A 21,696-nucleotide genomic window follows, 5' to 3' on the forward strand; every position below is an offset into this window, starting at 1 on the left:
AGCCTTGAGGTTTCAACGACTGCCACCATAGAAACGGTTTCGGGAGAGCATTTGACACTCGGAAAATTCCATTTCTGAATACTGCAAGAAAGCAATGTGAACTGGTGTACGCCATGGAATTAAAGGCAAGCTTTTGAAGCTTACGCGATTCGCCGCAGCCGTAGGAAAATAGGACAACCCTTGTGAGGACTACAACTTGCGCCAATAGCCCGAGCGCCACGAAAAGAATAAATCTATAAGAGCCGACAGCGGGATCACTAGAGTTGTGATGTGCTTTAGTATGTGTTCATCGATGACTGCACCCGCAGCATTCAGCATGCTTTCATATTGCACTATTAAAAAATCACCACTTGCGGTGGGCCAGTGGTAATCACGATTTTATTTCCTGATTGTTCTTCGTTATGATTGTTCCATTTTCATTATTGCGTCCTTAACTTGATGCTGCGCATATTTGTCCAATAATTATGGCTTGCTCTATATCGATCAATGCTTATTTTTGCGTGCTATTCTTGCAGCTGTTATTTCTTGTGCTACAGCCTTCTTGCACTGCCCGCTACTTTTTGTTGCTTTAGTACATTTGTTCAGCAAGACATGTTGGCGGGCTAGTTGGCTTGATACGTGTAATGCCATGAAAGGTTATGCGCAAAAAAGACGACACGACGATAGAGTAAGTTTGGGCTCGTCGTGTCGTGCTTCTGTCTTCGTTTCGTATTTTTTGCGCATAACCTTTCATGGCATTACAACTACATTTGTTATTCCATAAGAAAGGTCCCTTCCCCACAATGCTGTATTCTAGGTAATTTTTGGGTACCGGTTTTATTGTACGGGTCCTCAGTGTACGTGTTACGAATAAAATTTAATTGGAATATTTGAGGCAAAGTGGTATGTGGGTTTACAGTTCTAAACCGACACATGGGCGCTGAGATATGACGTAGTGGAAGGAGGGCAGAAAGTTGGGCAAGTTGGTAAACATTCATGATGGGTTTCAAAGCGCGACAAGACGGAGACGAAAGGATGTCGTGTGTGCTTCTTCCTTTCGTCTCCGTCTTGTCGCGCTTTGAAATCCATCATGGACGTAGTGGAAGATTGGCAAATATTTTTACCACGTGCGTTTTTTTTTAAGTGCGCCGACGTCGTACTGTACGGGGTGTTTTTCATTTTGCCTTCAGTGAAATACAGACAGATGCTTGGGCAAGTTGGTAACTCATTTTCACCGGAACAGCGCGCACTAAGACACGGACAAGAAGGGAGACACGACACACACGAGCGCTGACTTTCAACTAGTGTTCATTGTTTGGAACGAGGCATATATACACAGTTCCAACAACACAAGGAAAACAACCATCCATTCATAGATTCATAGTCAATTCATGCATGTCACACTGAACAAGGACGATAACAACATTATCATTTTCCTTTCACTAAAAATGCCAATTCTTTTGAACTGATAGATAAAGAGGGGCTACTGACGCATGCGTCTTTAGACCAGGCGATGTGCGCTGCTTCGATTATTTCGCGTGTTAATTGGTCACTGTGTTTACTTAAAATTCGTGTGCTAGTGAAGTCAGGGTGGCAAGTTTTGTTTTCACAGTCTCTACAATGAATCCCGAGATGCCCTTTTACTGTGTTATGTGCGTTATTATTGTGCTCCTTCAGGCGTTCATTGAGGCATCTCCCCGTCTGACCCACATACAGCTTGCCGCATGACAAGGGAATGGCATACACTACACCTTCTTCACATGACACGAATCGATTTTCATGCTTGATGTCGCAATCTCTGGGAACGAAATCAGTATTAACCATTTTGCACATCTTCCCAAGCTTATCTGGAGCCGATCCCTTAACTCGTGCTCTATTCGCTATCTTTTTTAGGCTGTGGGAGAAATGATGAATGTAAGGTACAACAGTAGTTTTTTCTTTTTCCTTCCGCGTCACTGAATCTGCCTGCTTCCCTTTTCCATTTTTGCTCAAGCTACTGAGAATAGATTCGGACACTGATACTAGTAGCTGCTTGGGATAACCAGCCTTAACGAGCCGATCGGTTTGGCGAAGGAAACTATCTTGCATGGAGTGCATGCAGGATTTGTTAAGCGCGTTGTGATAGCATGACTTCACCACGGCACGTTTCACCAGCTTAGAATGAGATGACGTAAGATGACTCACATAAATGAACCATCACATGTGTTGGTCTTACCAGCCACGAAGCAGAAAGCCATTGCTCGCTTTAACAACATTGATAACAACATTGCTCTCGATAATGTTGTTATCGTCCTTGTTCAGTGTGACATGCATGAATTGACTATGAATCTATGAATGGATGGTTGTTTTCCTTGTGTTGTTGGAACTGTGTATATATGCCTCGTTCCAAACAATAAACACTAGTTGAAAGTCAGCGCTCGTGTGTGTCGTGTCTCCCTTCTTGTCCGTGTCTTAGTGCGCGCTGTTCCGGTGAAATACAGACGCCTTGTCAGAAATTTGATCCCCTAAACTTAGGATAACCATCCGGACAAATTCGGAGAGGGCACTTAAGCTCTGCCATAAGGGTATGGCGCGATTGCGTAATGAATTAATTCCCACAAATGCAGATGCTTATTCTATACTTTATATTCATAAACCGCTGCAAGTCCTCATACCCCTCCTGGCGCAGTGGTTGCAGCTGTTCAGCGACACGCCACTGCACTCGATGGCTGGTGCTCCTAGCTGTGGGCCTTCTGCGGCCCCGGCATCCATTCCTGAGCGACCAATCATCGAATTAACTGCCACCTCCCACGGTTGACAGTTTACTCACTATCTGGTGGGCAGGTTGTGATGACGCCATGGCCCACCTGTCTCCTAGGTTGCTCTCTGGGGACCACCTGCCATAGCCATGCCCATGATTTTTCGCTCACGTAGCCGGCATCGGATTTTCTGGGGTACGGGGCCTTTAACGCTGTTGTGTTAATAGACACTTTCAGATGGGCGCACGCAGTGAGCTAGCGTACACAGCGACTCTGCGGGCAACGAATGCACATGCGCAGAACACTACGTATCTCGCAGTGTCTTCGGCCGGTATCCAACCCGCGCCTTTCGGATCAGCAGCCGAGCACCATAACCAGTGAGCCACCGTGGCGGCTCTATTGCTATTATGAATCCAGAAAGTTCCATGTACCTAAGCGCATAGTATTTTCATGTTCCGGTAAGCCCTTCGGTGTGAATCAAATGTAGTGCCTTGTTATGAATAAATCGGAAGCTGGAAAACCTGGTTGTACTTTAAAATTTAAACAATGCAATACGTGCGACAATGCAAAAAATCAGTGAGTTGAAGCCACTTTTGCTTGGCGAGCAGATAAAATCATTTCGTGAGCAGCCACGTAGCGCTACAGCATGATTTTCCTCCAGCCTCTAATTTTAATCAGTGGCACAGATTATTTTTAGTCTGTAAATATTCAGGCAGATCATGCAAATGTCTCCGTGCTTATTGGCTATCTATTCGAAGAAAAAAATGTGAAACTGCCAACAAGAACTGGGACATTGTATCTGCCAATCTGTCGTGCAGGCTTGTTGCTGTCAGGATCATCAGAGAAGAGCGCAAACGCCGAACTCCAGGCCCTTCCACTGAACGACAAACATCCAAAAAAACGCATGCGTCGTCCTGCTGAAGGCTAGTCGAACATGAGTTATCACGCGCCCCACTCTAAGGCCTTCCGAACGGAAAGAACTAGCGTTGAAGTGTGCAAATATTCGCTGTAGACTTATCCTAAGAAGTACTAAACCTGCATTTGTATCTCCTGCCACTGAACCAAGGTTTTCGATGCTCCATATGTACACTTGTACCAATGTCTTATTGTACGTGCCGTCTTGTTCCATCAGACCGGACGTATGGTTGACAGCCATCTCTGCATAACTAGCCTTGGGTCTGGTAGGGAGTGGTCGCCGAATAAAAACTTAGGAAAACGCCAGGAACCCTGTGGTAGCGAACGACGCGTGGTCACGGCTAACACTCCATGAATGAAGACATCTTGGATAGATCGTAGCCTGATGCGCTAAAAATTACGTTTTTAGCTCGAAATGTATGGAAAGAGAAAGAGCGGACAACACGTACGTGGAAATTCAAAGGGTGTGGTACAGTATGCTCGCAGACGCCATGCCGGTGCTCAAACAACTGACTGCCCATTTAACCCGTAAACTCTGCGCCGAACGGCCGACAGAATGAGCTTGACGTTCTATGTGGCGACGATCATGTGCACGAGAAAAACCAAATTTAGTGCACGCAATATGGGCGTTTTTCACTACAAGGCAATCTAATGCGATGGTCAAGTTCAACATGCTCTGGAGGACTGCGGAGCAGGCGCTTATGAATGACAAAACGGTGACTAGTGCCCAGTCAGCACAGAAACGAGGTGGAAAAGTAATCGTACAAACTTAATGGTGTGCTTATTTCATTATGGCCTGTCTTATCCCGTTATGTGCGTTGCAGTTTGAAGACTCCAATTCTATTGCTGATGCCACATTACATTCCCTACCCTACATTTTGTGCTGTGCTCAGCGCTTTTGCGGTGCTCACGTCACTAACCTGCCTGGCCTGTACCGAATATATTAAGCTAATCGGCAGCAGGTCTGGTGTGTGTCCACGGTATAGATGAAGCTTTTATGTATGTATTACAGAGGCCTGAACGTGCGACATAGGCCGGTCCCAGATTATCAGGACGCTTATACCCGTGTTACACGGGCGTTTTCAACGGCAGTTCAGTTACCCCTCAGTTGAGTACTTCAACTGTCGTTGAACTCAACTGGATTCGCTTGCTGTTACACGAGCACGTCGCGTTCAGTTCAGTTAGCATACTAACCACGTGACATCGCATCTAGAGCGAAGTGAAAATAAAAACAAAACAACCTATACATATTTTTTTGTGGAGTAAATAATTTACGTGTACATATTATTTCCTATAGCGACAAATTTTGTGTATTTTCTTTTGCTTTTGGGTAAAAATTTGCGTTACGACGTCGGTTCGTAGCCAAGACTATCCGATGTCGGTCGGTTCGCTGCTCGTCATCGTTCTTTTTCTTCTCACTTCGACTGCTCGACGCACGCGCGATGTCTTTGAGTCGGTTGGCGAACCAGCGCGATCGTGATCGCCGCGATGAGCTGCTGCTTCTTCTGGTTCAGCAGCAGGCTTTGGTTTCGGCCAAAAGATGCGAGCTGCGCGCTCTTCTGCAAAGAAAAGCCACTATCAAAAAGAAGAGGCAAGCAGCGGAGAAGCGGTGCCGCTTCCTCATGGCATGCGCTATCCACTTGCGGACGAAGGAGCCACGAGTGTGGTCACTGCATCGGCCGCCGTCATGGTACGACACCACCGTGCCAACGCTGTCGGAGCAAGATTTTAAGGCAAACTTTCGTCTCTCAAGGCAGACGTTCGCCTATGTTGTGAGTTGCTGCAGGCGGCTGGAGAGATTCGACACGAACATGAGAAGGGCCATCTCCTTGGAAAAACGCGTCGCGATCTCTCTGTACAGGCTCGCTACTTCGGCAGAAGAAAGAACTGTGGCCAATCTTTTTGGAGTCAGCCGCCCTTCTGTCAATATCATATTCCGAGAATTCTGTCACTTCATAGTGGAAGAACTTGAGTCTGTTGTCATCAAGATGCCCACAAGGCAAGAAATGCAAGACCACATCCGTCAGTTTACAGCGGTGACCGGTTTCCCACAAGGGTTTGGTGCCCTTGACGGGTGCCACATCAAAGTTTCACCGCCTAAAGAGAACGCCCAAGTTTACTATAATTACAAGGGGTGGTATAGCATCATTTTACTGGCACTTGTAGATCATAGTTATAAGTTCATGCACATGATTGTGGGATCTCCTGGGAAAAACCATGATTCAAGTATTTATAATAGCACTCTGATACCAAAGTTAGCTGATGCAGGCTACTTTTCTGTGCCAGCAAAGGCGATTGGAGGAGAAGAGGTTGGAGCTGTGATATTATGCGACCAAGCTTTTCCCCTACTGCCTCACTTAATGAAGCCGTACCCTCACCGGCACACTGGGGATGAAGCTGTCAGCATCTTCAATTACACTCTGTCGAAAGCAAGGCGTGTGGTAGAAAATGCTTTCGGAAGATTGAAGGCAAGGTTCCGAATTTTAAAGGGATTAGAATGCGACATTCGCAATGCCAATTGTATTGTTAAAACGTGTTGCGTACTTCATAACATTTGCGAGCAAATGCGCGATGAATGTGACAGCCACTGGAGTGAGGAACTTGGAAGTGAGCTCCCACAGCCAGTGAACGTCAGCAGCACCACAAGTGTACCCGCTGAGAGAGTTCGAGGTGCTCTGGCAAGGCATCTCCTGGCCATGAATGCGTAAGTTTCACCACTCTCTGTTTTGGAATCTTTTCAGACCTTATAAAATTTATATAACGACAAGTGGTTGTGCATCATCTTACCGGAAAAACTGTTTTATATTGCTGTGCAGTAATAGACTGTCAGCAACAAAAAAAAAAGACGTGCTCATGCCTTTGCACTTTATTGATCTGGGCTTTGAAAATACCTAGACACAACTTTAAGCAACTCTCTCTGTATGTTGTTTGCCTCTTGCTGCAAACGGTTAGCTTTTCTGGCTATTTTTAGTTCTTGTTGCGATAGCAGAGCTGCTCTTTTGGCCTCGGTTTCATAGGCATTCATCAGCCTGTCGAATGCAGAGCCTCTCTTGCGCTTTTCTCTTTGGTTACTCTGTCTTCCATTCGTTGCTGCTGCAGGCCCATCTGAAGTGCTGCTCCCTGCCAGGGATGGTGTCCCACTTTCACACACCTCGTCGGTGCCCAGAGCAGTTGTCTCCGCCACCTCCTCTTCTGCGGACGCCAGCACTTCTGCACCGGCTGACATTTCTGTTACCAGTTCCACCTAAAAGAGTAACATTGGCATAAGCAACCCAGTACACTTCCTTGTGCTGTTGTGTCACATTGCTTTTTACTGCAACTTCTTTGCAACAGTGCTGTGCTTTGTGAAATGAAAGTTGAACATGTAAGGAGCGCTGGTACAGCACATAGGCGAGTATATAACTATGAAAAAGCAAACGTAAGGGAGATAAACGAAGAGTTGAATAAGTACCGAACGATCTTTGAAACGCATGTCGATAACTCTGGAGTGGTTGAACTATGGTCTAGATTTAAGGATAAGATGTTTGAACTGAGGCAGTGCTTTGTTCCGGCATGGATATTAACGAAAAGGAGGAGTAAAAGCAAACCATGGTTTACTCGGGAGCTACGCAGTCTTACGCGCAAAAGGCAACGTGTTTACGTTAAATTTAAAGGAAATGCGACGCGTGAGAATTGGTTCAAGCTGCAGGAAATTGCCGGAAGAATGAAAGTTGTTGTGGCAGCTGCAAAGAATTCGTTTGGCATTTCAATGGAGACGAAATTAAAAGAAAATCCAAAGGAATTTTGGAAACATGTAAAGAGAAATGGCAAAGACTCTGTAACTATACCACCTCTTGTTTCTGGTGACACCTTTGTTGATGATGATGCACAAAAAGCTGAGTTCTTTAACAAATATTTCAGCTCTGTTTTCAGCTCTGAAATCGAACATGCTGATATGAATACCCAGAGTTTCCAGCCAGTGGCGAGTGTTATGGATGATGTTGTGATCAGCATCAACGGTATACAGTCTCTGTTGCAGAATCTGAACATTGCTAAGGCTGGTTGTCCTGATGACTTGCCAAACAAATTCTACAAACTGTGTGCTGAGTCGGTTGCACCCTACTTAAAGATAATTTTTGAAAAATCTCTTGAAGAATCCTGCCTTCCAGATGACTGGAAAATTGCAAGTGTTGTGCCAATCTACAAATCTGGCCCTCGCAACACTGTATCAAATTATAGACCGGTATCTCTAACTTCAGTTGCGTGCAAGACACTCGAACATATTTTGTTCACCAGTATAGCAGCACATATGGACGCACATTCATTGTTTAATCCTCGTCAGCATGGTTTTCGAAGGGGCCTATCGTGTACTACGCAGCTGACTGAATTTGCGCACGATCTGGCTGAGGCACTGGACAGGCGACTTAGCGTGGACTGCGTGTTTTTGGACTTTAAAAAGGCCTTTGATACCGTGACGCATTCTTTGCTAATTCAAAAAATGTCTTTTTACAATATTAGCCCTCAAGTGATATCATGGGTAAATGATTACCTATGTTTACGGCAGCAGTTTGTGGTTATGAATGGCGCCGAGTCTCAAAGAGTGCAGGTTGTGTCTGGTGTTCCCCAGGGCTCCGTGTTAGGACCACTATTGTTCCTGCTCTACGTGAATGACATTGGTGACGGAATAGTATCCCAAATGCGGTTATTTGCGGATGACTGCATTCTTTATAGTGTTGTCACTAGTGATCGAGATGCTGAAATGTTCCAAGAAGATTTGAACAGAATCTCAGAGTGGTGCGTTAAATGGAATATGAATTTGAATTTGTCCAAGACTGTCCATATGAAGTTTACAAGAAAGAAAAACCCTGATGTGTATTCATATGTTATTAGGAACACAATGTTAGAACAGGTATTCGAATTTAAATGTCTAGGCGTTTATTTTACTCCTGATTTGAGCTGGCGCCGTCACGTCGATTATGTCTCTGCTAAAGCATGCAGAAACTTGGGATTTCTTCGCCGAAATGCAAGCACTTTTCCACTGTCATGTCGTGACATTTTATTCAAGACTTATGTCAGGTCGGTTCTGGACTACGCGTGCACTGTCTGGGACCCGCCTACTGCTAGAGATAAAGATAAGTTGGAGAGGGTGCAGAACATTGCCTCTCGCTTCGTGTCTGGAACTCGCGGGGCTCGTTACAGTGCATCGCGTACGAAGGATGCACTCAACTGGGAATTGCTTGACACGCGCCGAAAGAAGTTGCGTCTGAAGCTATTTCATACTGTTTATTATTCAACTGTTCGGGTTGAACGCGAAAGGTATGTGCAGGAGCCTTTTTATAGATCCAACCGTGTTGACCATGTTTTTAAAGTCCGCGAATTCGCGGCAAAAACTGAATTGTTTAAAATGTCTTTTTTTCCGAAAACCATTAGAGAATGGAACAGACTACCGAGCGATGTTGTGAGTGTGACATCAAATGATGCGTTCTTTCGTTCTTTAATGATGTGATGGAATTGTGATGTGTTCTTTTGAAGTGAGATGTACATGGCGAACGCTTTATGCTTGTAACTCTGCCTGCGAGCGGAGGTGTCATGTGTGCTTCTTTTTTGTACATTGCCCCCCCCCCCCCCCCACTGTAATGCCACGGCGCTGTGGGTTCCTTACTAAATAAAAATAAAATAAATACTGCGCCTTTGCAAGAATAAAACGGTTTGTTTGATTTAAAAATCACATCCCAATCTTCACCTCACGGAACACATAACTGACACACCTGTAAACTTTCTTCCAAGAGGCTTCCGTTGTTGCATGGAAGCGACCCCAGAAACCTATGCAGCCGGTAGAAATAAGGCCACTGGATGGCCCCAGAACCGGTTGCGCATCTCACGCGCTTTCTGTAAATAAAGAGGAGAATAAACAGCAGTTGCCTCATAAATTTGGTAGCAACATTTCTTCTCATTCAAGGTATTGAGTGGTAATGTACGGAACTATGTGGTTCTTTCGGTGCACCATAAAAATGGACATTTCGTTGTTGTTTTTTTACTGCGAGCAATGCACGAACAACTGTGGAACATTATTTTATTTAAAATTGATATTCACCGAGTAAAATCAAGTTTCTGCAAAATCAAATCAAGTTAATCAAGTTTCAAATTTTTTGAGTAAATCAAGTTTCTACCCCCGAGCAGAAAGACACATACTGCACGTTTCCTGCGCATTTTCTTCCCATTAAATTAAGGAGCGGCGCGGACAAAAGTCGGCGCACCTGCCCAGCGAGCAAGTGCCGCACGTGGTACGGCGCTGGGCACCGTGAAATGCGCTTCTGCTAGCTTGGTGTTGCTTTCGCTACAAAACGCTTTAAGCAGCAAAGTTTTGTATTGATGAATTATTAACATGCAGTCACTTACCTGTACTGTTGATTCAAATTCTCAAGCTTCTGCCGCACCTGCTTGACTGTAACGAGACAGCTCATGTTGGCAATCAGCTCGTTGAAACGCTCCGTTATCTCCGAGTACACAGACGCGTTATGCTTCTGAGCTCGAAGCTGTGGGAGGTAATCTTCCCATAGATCAATGAGAAGATTAGTCATCGCTTCGGTCCACATGAAGCGCCTGGCCACGACGGGGCCGCACTGCGCCGCTGCCGTACTTTGTCCGGTCGCTTCCATGCTGCTAATGCGCTGTTCGCACTTTCGCGGGATAGTCTTAAATCACGTGATCACGTGGTCACGTGATCACAACACAGAACCGAGGTAGACAGAACCTTGGACAGAATACACGTTAATAACTAAGTAAACCTCCATGTTGTTTTGTTTTATTCTTATATGTGTGTTTAATGCGTCTCCAGTTTTATTTGGAGGGCTTTTTTTAGTTTGCTGCTTTGCGCATGCCGCAGTACACTGAGCCAAGGCAATCCACTACGGGAAATTTTTTTATCCGTTGGACGCCATCTTGTCAGTTGGCCGTTCAACTGGGGCCCCCGATCTCAGTCGAACTCAACTGCCGTTGAGATCTGAACGGCAGTTAGCGCTGCCGTGTAACACTGCTAACTGCCGTTCAGTTCAACTGACGGTCAACTGAACTGTCGTTGAAAACGCCCGTGTAACAGGGGTATTAGGAGCACGAGTTTGTCAACTGAGTAAAGGCACGGCATGCGAGGTGGTTTGCATGCTTCCACTGTCGAAGCCTTCGCGAAGGAAACGGGAACAAAGGCTCTAGGCGCTGGTTAGCTAATGCTACAAGCTAGTTTCCGGTCTCTTTTTCCCTTTGTGATATCTGCAGAACTTGCATACAGCGTCGCCACTTACCACAGACATCGCAATTTTATGGGGAAAAAACTTTAGTTCCCGTCAGGCATGGAAATGATAAGATTTGAGATGTAGTGCAAGAAGCAGCTTCATTTAATTGGTCATATACGGCGGAACAAACTAAGAGTCGAAGTGACCTACTGGGCCCCACCTCATCCAGTGTAACAGAAGCAATTGAAATGGTGAAATGGCGAACTGCTCCGTGACGAGCGTCACGTTATATTAACGCAAAAGCGCGAAGGAGCTCGTGAGGCGGAAAAGCCGCGTCGTTGTCGTCGTCGTCACAGTCATGGCGTCGCGGCAGTCTAAGACTACCGTGGCTCCGTAGCGTCATTCGTGGTGAAAAATGTCGGGGGCATTATGAACAAAGACAACGCCAGAAAAAAGGTACAAAAGAGACACACACCAGCGCTGACTAGCAGCCCTCACTGAATCGTAATGTTTAGTCACCAACTCGCCCGACAACGTACTTTAAGGCACCCGCAGAAGCACCAGTGGCGGAGGACTTGTGCAGCTCTTCCGTCAACTTGCGATTGCCGATAGCGGCTGACGATAAGCGGCGGCGGCCCCATAATGCTAGCGCGTTCTACTCTTAAAAGGAGAAGCATAAGCGTCCTCGAAATTTCAGAGCAAACGCACTACTTAACACGGTCCCAACCAAGAACGCGCGATACATTAGTGGTGCGGGAGAGTCCCAACATAGGGTCTCAATCTACTCTGTCCCAACCAAGAATCTTGTGTAGAGCTCGTAGAAACTCGGGCAAGCTCGAGTTAGTTTGAAGGAGCGTCGCGCAAGCTGCAGCCAATGGGATGAAGGCGTCATGTCAGCTGCTGTCGAATAGAGAGAGGGGGCTAAGATGAGCGAGAAATGCGGTTGCGTGCACATGTGGATGCCAGAAAGAAAGGGTGAAGAATGGACACATGCTTTCGCAGGTCTGCTTGGTTTAACTACGTTAAAACATTACGAGTATTTTTCCTTCAAGTGCAATAGAATTTACTCTCCTTGAACTACATGACCAAATTAATACCTAACCACCTCAGCGATGGCCTAGTCGTTGGAGCAACCACCACGCATACAGTACGTGCTCTGTCAGATCCCCAGTGCGCCGGGTGCCCACCGGTGATTACATGGGTACAAGCTTTCACATGGTCTGATGATCGGTTTCTTTGGGATAAAATGCTTCAGAAACGGGTATTCGGCCCTACCTTGAGTAGACAATAACCTTGTACCATGCGCGCTTTGGTCAGAAATGACCTTGTGCGGTAAAAATTCGTCATCATCATTACCAATATCGAAGAATCCCTTAAAAATAAAACAAACCGAACACAAAACTTTTATTTTATTTGCTTTACTAGACTGAATGTTATCAAGGAGCTACATTCCTACTCTTTCTACTACATGCTGATGAAAGCCATTCGGCGTCGTCAGTATTCAGGGTATGGCAGAATCGGTATGATGCTGAAATAAATGCACTGAAAAAAAAGAAAACAAGAGTTATCAAAGAGAGCCCAATTTCTGTTGTTGGTGACCCGATGCATACAGCGAATTTTGTTTGAGGACTGTGATTCATTAAACTAACACCTGAACCGACCGGGTGTTAATGTTCCAGTACAAATTGAATACGGGCAGACAGGCGGATTTATTGCGCGTTAATGATCTATTAGTCGAGCTATCGAAGCATAAATAGCTCAGCACATTGCACTTTTAAGTGTTGCTGAAACCAGGACTCTTGCGATGCTACGGAATTGCAGAGTAAAAATTTCCCATTTGGTAGTATTGCTCTGCACAGGCTAGCTGTCAGCGCAAACAGAAGCAGACAATTGTCACAGCGCAAAAAAAAAGTGTCTCGGTTCAATGTTCCAACATGCAGTGGTGTCTAAGAACAGTGGAAAGATTGAAGGAATATAGTGCTACACAATCTATCAACGCTAAAAGTCCTTGAACCATTTTGTAAGACATCTTTTTCAGTTTCTGTATCAACTACTGGAGCGCACCTCCTGAGCGGTGCAAAAAAGGTAGTTAAAAATTTTTATTCTAGCACTTATAAAAAAATTACCTCACATTCCTCGAAATACATTTTTAGTTATGCGTATCATAAGGTTTATCTTCATGTCGCACATGTAGAGGATTCTAATTTAGCGCTAATAATTTTTTCTCATTCCGTTATAACAGCCTTAATTGTCATCAAAAACTACTAAGTGTATCATGACCACTTTTTTAAAAGAAAACAAGCGTAAAGCCAACCCGCTACCATAACGACAAATGTGTTTTGTCTGAACAATACATTATTAGCAAAAATGTCGCTTACCCTTAGTAGTTCAATCAACTCAGAGAAGGTTTTCCACTGAAAAATAATGTAACTTATGATTAGCGATCATGATTAGCAACGCTATCAATGATGTTTGTGTGCAGTCCTTTGTACTGGTGTGTTTATCTAAGTGTCTGAAACTGACTCTTCGCTTTGAGCGAAATGCTCTCGTACAAAACTTCACTCGTTAGCTAAAGTAGTTACTTCGTTTTTTTGTGTTATTGCAATAGTCACTTCAACACCGCTTGCATAAATATTTTAAAGCCTAGTCGCTCTAGGTAACTTATACTTGTACTTTTTATTTTGATAAATTTGGCGTCAAACCATTCAGGTAGTGAAGAACAGACCACTAGTTTTTATCTCAAGGCTATAGCTCATTTTCATGACGACTCATTTCCAAAGGAATCCTTGACAATTTTCACGGGTGCTATTTCAGACTAATGAATTACCAAAAGACGAGGCCTTTTTCTCGTACATTCATAAAGGTCTAGGGAAAGGTAGTAGAAAAAGCAGAGACGCCATCAGTTCCCTTCATCTAATGTCACATGTATTTATCTGTATTTGCATGGATCTTGCTGTAAAATCAGCGGACAACTGATGGCGGCTTTTATGTGACTTGATGAAGTTACACACATGTTTTTCTCACAATGAAATGTTTATAAGGAGCACGATGGGAAACACGTATCGAAGTCATAATAAACTACTCAGCTGTAGAATCATATTCTGTACATAGTTCAAAGCAAAGACAATGTACCCGTGATCGCAATTGCAAGCTTTGCGGCTCTCCAATTTCTGCTTTGGTTTATTGGGGTCCAACGTGCCTAAGAAACTCACGCTATGAGGGATGTCGTAGTGAAGGGCTCCAGCAATTTCGACCACCTGGGGTTCTTTAACGTGCACCGACATCGCACAGTACACGGGCCTCAAAACTGCTCTTGAGCGCTTTTCTGCAGCCATGTAGGGTGCATATTAAAATTAGAACTCCGAACAAGCGATAAAACAAGTTGGTTAAATAATATCCTTCAGGAACCATTCAGAAGTGCACAGATGACAGCAATTGGCCATACTTACGGTGAATGTTTGTCCTTCTGTACACAGCTGCTCGATTTCATTGTTTTGGGCGCACTTGAAACAAGAAAAAGACAGCCGTTCAGGTCATATGCGGGTTAACACTGCTATCTTAAAACATTTATGTCCATGGCAATAAAATTTGGGCTTTCGCAAACTTGTGTTTCGTAACCAGCTTTTTTGTCACAAAAGAAATGTTAAGTGTATGCTAACATGCTCTCACCCATTGCTCACGCTTGCCAAAATAAGCGTATGCACCGGCGTGCATGCATCAAGATGCAAGTGTCTAAGTCGTGCATGGCTTGCTATTTGAGTGCAACAAAAACGGGAAGACTAGCATCCACAATATGCACTATTGCGCACGTTTTCATTAGCAATACTTTCTAGATCGCTTCCTGCCTTTAAACTGTGGCCTTTTAGGTGCGGCAGTCTTTTGCAGAGCAACCAAGAATCGTAAAAGACAACCCCTCGTCCTTGGCCGCCCCGTGTTCAAAATGGAATAAAAATAAATACGATTTTCCCGTACAATCCTCACGACCCTCGACGATTATGCGCAAACTAAACGGTCATAGCCATCAGCAGACCAAAGTCGACCAATGCGGAGCTTATGGGTGCTCCGATGACATGGCTAGCTCTCCCGCTTCCAATTTTACATCCAATTGCAAAAAAGGCAGTTCCTTAGTCCAAGCCCTTCACCCAAATGACAAATTGACGTCCTCGCACGTAGCCTCCATTGCCTAAATATTTATGTGAGCCCGCACAAAACCACTCCACTCAACTTGCCTACAATGTTATATCGAAGGCAGTCGCGAGATGAAGAACGCCAGTAAGACATTGCTATTCATGGGCAAAGAACCATTACCTTCATTTGCTTTGCATGCACGGTAGAACTTGTGATTTTAGTCTCTTTTTGTAGTGAAATTTGGGAAAAAAATACCTGTGGTTCAACGTAGCTTGAGCCTAGTTACACGAGTGAAAACTCTGTTACGCATAGCCTCCACTGTCACAAATCGAATGTCAAGGCCAAGGATCAAGATTAAGGGTCAAGGTCAGGTACCCAGTGGTCATAGTGATATGATCATGCGGTCATAGCACCATAGCTTGAGGCATACCACCACGATGTTAAGTTCGGTTTCACCTTGTGATGCACTGAAGGTAATTGCTTATATGGTGCCGACTGTCTGCAGTCAAATATCAAGGTCAAAGGTCAAGGTCAGGTAGCCAGTGGTCATAGCCATATCACGCGTTGATACTGCTGTAGCTGGGGATACCACCACGCAGTTAAGATCGGTTTACCTTGTGAGGTATATTGTTGGTCATTGTCTCAGCCGCATCGAAATCGGATGGTGTACAAAGCACTCCCCTGTCCTTTCCTGGTTTCGCTCCCCTCTATACTCTCCTCACTATCCTCTCCCTTTTCCTTTCATTTCCAGCGGCTGCAGCTCGGGTGCTTAAGATATTAGATAGCAATTGCCGCGGCCGGCAACACACTTTTGCTTCACCTTTTTATTTTTAAAAATAAATCACTACCACCTACCCCGAGAAGTAGAGCTCTCGCTGTAAAAGCAGGACTTGCATTTCTACACTTACCTCTCCCAGGCCGTTGACATCGGGAACGTTAAAAGTAACGGGTTTTCCGCACGTAACCTGAATCATGCCCAGGTAGTCCTCACATGTCAGGTTGTAGAGGAATGTTGGAAGAGGATTCCCCGTGACGCACCACCTTGCGATGAATTCAGCCCTAGCTGCAAGAAATATTTAATTTAAAGTTCATAATTCGATGTCAGCTGTCAGCATCGCCGGAAGAAATCTGTGGAAACTGCGGGAGGAAGAAATCTGTGAAAAATCTAACAGTTGAGTATTTCTTGATTTTGTTGCCGCTTGTCCGGCAGCGAAAGATGCATTTATTGATAAGAGATTTTGATTCGCTGTTGAGAAACGTTTTTCCACCTCTCTGGTTCAAATTCGGGACTCTGTGATGAAGAAGCAGCAGAAACGTAACGTAACTGGGGACTCTATCGTCGCTGGTAGCGAGCAGCATGCCGTCTAGTCTAGCAGCAACCGAAAGGAAAACTACCGCAGGCTGGACGTTGAAGACCCCTCTTAGCTATTGTCGCTGCGTTTACGTTTGCACCAGCGTTACGATGGATCCCGTTCCCGATCCTAAAAAGAAGTTCTCGCAAAGAACTGCGGCCAGCACTTCAGCGACCTCAACCCCACACAGCGTGCGACGCTTTTGAGGGCTAACGTGGCGGGTCTGGCAGAATAGTCCGGGCGCCGAGGAGTAGCCAGCGTCGGCAACAAGCCAACCTACTGGTCAGGCAGCTTTCACCGCACAGCCACCCTCACGACTAATGAGTGGAGACTTGGTACAGTCTTTGTCAAAAGTAACCAGGCTGCATAGTTTGCTTCTAGCTTGTACAGTGGAGGCCTTACAGCTTCCCTGCAGCTGAAATCGTCGTTAAAGGTAAGGACTGGGGGTCTTCTTACCTTCCAACGCCTTTTGATCTTTCGTACCAACGCCTTTTGATCTTTACGAAATCCACAAGGGCTCCACTATACAAGCTATAAGCAAACCATGCAGCCTGGTTACTTTTGACAAAGACGGTTAGCCCCCGTAGCGCTGCTTATGCAGCCCAGCGTACACGCCGAGCGGTGCGTTTGCTAACGTGGAGGCTTCTGCAACATTAGCTATCGACTGCAAGTGGTCTTCCTTTCTTTCTTCCTTTCTTTCTTTCTTCCTTTCTTTCTTTCTTTCTTTCTTTCTTTCTTTCTTGCTTTCTTTACTTCTTCCTTCCTTCCTTTCTTTCTTTCTTTCTTTCCTTCTTACTTTCTTTCTTTCTCTCTTTCTATCTTTCTTTCTTTCTTTCTTCCTTCCTTTCTTTCTTCCTTTCTTTCTTTCTGTCTTCCTTTATTCCTTTCTTTCTCCCTTTCTTTCCTTCTTTCGTTCCTTCCTTCCTTCCTTCTTTCCTTCTTTCTTTCTTACATTCTTTCTTCTTTCCTTCCATCCTTCCTTCGTTCCTTTCTTTCATTCCTATTTCTTTCTCCTTTCTTTATTTCTTTCTGATATCAGCTGCAATAGCGTTGTTTCTTAATTTGAAAAGTTTAGTTAAGAAGAAATGATCTAAGGACGGCGGCCCATTTCTCTATGTTGACGTTGCTATGAAACTCTTCATTTTAAGCCGAACTCGGCACCACCAGGCGGTGTAGCTTTTACCTGTATCTTGCAACATATGTTTTCACCAAATAAATTTTACTGAATTAACTTAGGCGCTTCTGTAAAAATTCCTGCATATTGTACGTACTCAAGCTCTGGTTGCGCTCCTCTTCTGGAAGTGTAGATGCCACGGCATCGTTTAACAAGTACGTCAGCGCTAGTACCTTGTACTCTGTATCGTAGTTCGTGCACTGAAAAAATAAAGAATATTGATTGAATGCAAGTCTTCTATTCATTCAGCTCGTGCACGTTTGAAATGTTCGAAGACTCAGAAGAAAGTTGCACCATTTGCATGCAAAGGTTGAATTTTGTTGAATTTTGATTACAATCTTTAACGGAATACAGAAATCCACGGCTTTTTCGAAGACTCACGTTTATCAGCTCGCGCACTTTCTCTGTGTCATTGTCCTGAAAATACAGAGCGTGAAACGATAAGTTCCTTTGTGACCCATAGTAGCTAAAATGAAAGACATTTTCAAAAACTGCCTGCTCACTGCTGCGTTGGGCCAAATAAGTTAGCAGAAGAAATTGAAATAAATAATGGTAAAAATACATAAGTACTTACGTTGAACGGAGTACAAATGTCGATGGGTGAGTTCTCGTAACAGTGTGTCTGGTGGGAAAGCGTAGTTAGTTAGCTGCTGGAGTACATTGGAAGAACATTGCATAAGCTGTATCACGAAACCTTAAGGGGAACATGAAGGAGACGAAGTGCACAGTGTTTCTATTCTTCAGTTGTTTGATTTCCCGACTAAGGATAATGCTTATAAAGCATTTTTCGCAGCTCCAATATATACGCTGCCTATTTTCGTATTGCACACTGATTCTTACACAACTGAACCCAGTTTCTATATATGTAAAGTTTTCCAGTAATGTCCTCGTCAGGAACACAAATGCTGCGTGTTCAAATATTTAAAATTTTCATGCATCAATAGCGGCAATAAATGTTTGAAGTTGTTCACAAAAGCTTATCTAATTAACTGCTAAAGCGGTTTAAATTTTGGCAACACCACTTCAGTAAAGACGGAACGAGTACACAGAAGATACAGCAGTAGGCCGTCCAAATGATTTAGATCTGAGCTAAGCTTTATTTTTTCTTTCTGCAGGTTCTGACCACATTCACTTAGCATTAGTTTATGAGAAGCGATTAGCATTACCTTGCATTCTTTCTGTTTTTTATATGCAAGGCACTCGGTGGAAGCACTAGCTCGAGGATGTTATTCTCTGCGCCACGAGGAAGTATTCACTTAATGTTTCTTCGCCGTTTGTCCCCATCAATTTGTAACTCATTTACGAGAATCCTTTATCACGTTCCATCAAAGCGCACTCCCGTTCAGCATAAAACGTTATCGTCACTATGCTCATTTATAATAGCCAATAAATTACAGAAAGACCTCTAACCAATTACTGGTGCATTTTTTGCGCAATTACAAAGAGTTTCTAGCTTATAGACAAATAAATGCGAAAATGGTCATACCACACTAGTCGTAAGAAAGTCAGGCGTAGTAATGGTGAAGCAAGGAACTGCGAGAAAAGAAAACCGCATGCGTAGATTTTAATCTGGGTGTTTTACATCGAGAACAACTCGAGCATAAGAAAAACAAAGTATTCTGTTTAAAGGAGTGCACATCTGGGCCATTTTGTGGATGGCCACGCACAATACAATCGAGGCACAAGCTCGCAGCAAGAACACAGCCTGACCCTGGAAGATAAGTGCGGCGAGCTGGGTCCAGCTTTGTTCTGGGCTCTTCTTTTCTTTTGCGTTCTTTCCGCAGAATTTCTTTTGTGACAGTGGCGATCCTAAGGGGGGGGTGGCGGGTCGCCTTCCCCTCTCCCAGGCCTTTGTACATCTTCCCGAACGTCCGTTTTCGGGTTCTCATAGGGCGAGATGCAGTTTTTGAGCTTTTTCGTCTGCGATGCGTCAAGTGGTCTCCTACTTTGTGCGTTCACCATGTTAGCCGCTGCCTTACTTCACAAAATTCTACCTTATGCTGGTTAGTAGTTGTACGAGTACATATTGTACTGATTGTCGAGGTATCCTGATCCTGACGTGCCCCCACCGTTCCCTTGCCTTGTCGTCGGCGTGGCGACGAGGGCGGCGGGCGGTGCCATTATCCTGCGGTTGCGGTGGCTAGCAACTTCGTCGGGGTGGCAAGGAGCCACCCATTCATGTCTTTACCCCACCATGGAACACAGCGACGCCAGCGAGGGGATTATCCCTTTTGTTGGCTTGACAAGGACGCCGACCAGCCCCTTGTCGGAGGGGACTCAGAGCGGAACAAAGCCACTTCCCCAAACTGAGAAACGTAGGCCTCTAACCCCGCTCGTGAAATGCCCGGGCAGGAGCTTTGACCTTCCTGGACATGCCTTGGCGGGATATCTCAGCCGACGACCTGCTTTCCCCTTGTATCGAAATGTATATTTCCCTCGTAACTGTTAACAGTCAAAGCATGGGTTATGGTATAATATCTATATCACCCGCCATTCAACAACAAAAACAACAATTTTGTACAAATAAAATTCAAATAAGAAAATCCTTGCTTCTATTCTTTTTTTTCTTGGTATACGAAAGTCCGTCCGTCCGTCCTCCCTTAAAACCAATGCTGTGGGACCGCCACTGTTTTTTCATAAAGCTGTCGGTTTGCTGAAGCTCATGCGAGTTACCACAGAGCGTCGCATGCCAAACGGAGTGATTCCTGTTAAAAACTTATAGAAGCCTTTTGAGGTAGGAAAGTAAACTCGTACATACGATTCACTTATTATGCATTGGGATCATTTAGCTAAGTGGGAATAAAGCTAGAGGTAAGTAGAATTTACGGTGTCATACTGTTAAGAGCTGGTAATTGGGAAAACAGGTAAGCGTGGCTTCAAATCTTATTGCATCCTCAAGACGAAAAAGCAATCAAAATTGTGTTGCTACAAAGGGAGAGGTTTCGCTTTTCCCATACTTTTCTAGCTTTGCATACACGTTGATAGTATAGTAACAGCATACGAAGTATGGATAGCTTACCACTGCCAGCGGTTGCAGCGTGGAGCACAGCGGCGAACACAAACACGATGGCCGACTTTGTCCGCATGTTTCCTTGTCGAATAAAGGACTTCACTCCGAACCTTTTACAAGGGGCAATGCTTTTATACCTCGCTGGCTGACAGTGCAAGCATATGTAGCCGTACAGAACTACCGACAGAAATATAAGGTGATTGAGGGTACACGTGGTGCGTACTGCTTGAGTTCACTGTAAAGGAATCAGGTGCAGTGTAACCGGATGAAAATTAGCGCTCTAGCGTTTTGGCTGCCTGACTTTATTTTTATATTTGTTCACAGAGAGTCGACCACCCCACGTGGCAGGATATCACGCAAAAAGATCCGGCGGACAGCTGCTGTCGGCTCGCGCTCGTGCGTCAGCGAGGAAAAATCAAAATGCACGCGTCCATTTCACCGAACTTCTCTTTGAAGGACGCTTGTCGCTTCCGGTGGCAACTAAGCAATGCGAGTCGTTGCTTACAGTACGGCGGTTGCCGCACCTTATATGGAAACACGCAACCCATGAGAAACACCCGCTGAGTTTATAAAAAGAAAGCGAAAGAATATGCCTGGTACTGCAGTTTGTGTTGCATTGATCACATGTTATCTTTAAATGCAGCATGCAAATAATGATTTCAGTTATGTGCTTTGGTATATGAAGAATAAAGAGCGCGATGCGTATTCCGTGGCTACCGCAAAGAATATTTTTCCTCAAAAACGCTCGGGTGCGGTTTGGCTCATTACAATTACTTTAGGTCTCTTTCTGCACAGCAAGAAAGTTTCAGATCGCATCTATGGCGCAGCGGTCTTTGTGAGTCTTTCTCAGCTTACATTTTAGTTCGTGTCCAACATTCTTGGACTAAAATTTTGAATTTTGGAAACTTTTAAGGGGCTGTTAAGGAGATATTGAAGGTATATGTGCATTCTTTCGGTGTGTAGCAAAGGCTTACTTCTACTGTTTCCATCCCTCGCATGGGGCAGTTAAGAGTGCCACAAAATACCAACAAGAAAAGCTTTTGGCGATTGCAGAAACGTTAACAGCAAAAAAAATGAAAGCCTGCCGACGGCTTTCTGTTGATATATTGATTATTGCGGTGGTGTGACACTTTTTATTAACAGCCTTTATGTTAGGCGTTCAATAGGTCGTGGGCCAAGGCGACGAGGGCGC

The 21,696-nt window shown here is 44.7% G+C and overlaps 1 protein-coding gene across 1 annotated transcript; it reads right to left on the reverse strand.

Moving 5' to 3' along the window:
- Positions 1-12,258: 12,258 nt before the first annotated feature.
- On the reverse strand, positions 12,259-20,724 carry LOC149329282 (uncharacterized). The gene is made up of 9 exons (XM_089562178.1): positions 20,514-20,724; positions 18,981-19,027; positions 18,069-18,116; positions 17,876-17,911; positions 17,592-17,694; positions 15,877-16,031; positions 14,290-14,343; positions 13,219-13,254; positions 12,259-12,382 (listed from the first exon to the last, which is right to left on the reverse strand). The coding sequence occupies exons 1-9, from the start codon at positions 20,578-20,580 to the stop codon at positions 12,335-12,337; spliced, it is 594 nt and encodes a 197-aa protein (XP_089418304.1). The 5' UTR covers positions 20,581-20,724; the 3' UTR covers positions 12,259-12,334.
- Between the last annotated feature and the right edge of the window lie 972 nt (positions 20,725-21,696).

The sequence above is a fragment of the Amblyomma mixtum genome, chromosome 9, assembly GCF_055824585.1.
Source record: "Amblyomma mixtum isolate Tamu chromosome 9, ASM5582458v1, whole genome shotgun sequence".
NCBI lineage: Eukaryota > Metazoa > Arthropoda > Arachnida > Ixodida > Ixodidae > Amblyomma > Amblyomma mixtum.

Bases quoted from the DNA above. Each gene is read 5' to 3' on its own strand.
- LOC149329282 (XM_089562178.1), bottom strand. From the start codon at position 20,580: ATGCGGACAAAGTCGGCCATCGTGTTTGTGTTCGCCGCTGTGCTCCAC. The intron at 19,028-20,513 runs GTAAGCTATCCA...CTTTTCTCGCAG, and splicing joins CGCTGCAACCGCTGGCAGTG to TTCCTTGCTTCACCATTACT. The intron at 12,383-13,218 runs GTAAGCGACATT...CTTTTTTTTCAG, and splicing joins AGTTGATTGAACTACTAAGG to TGCATTTATTTCAGCATCAT.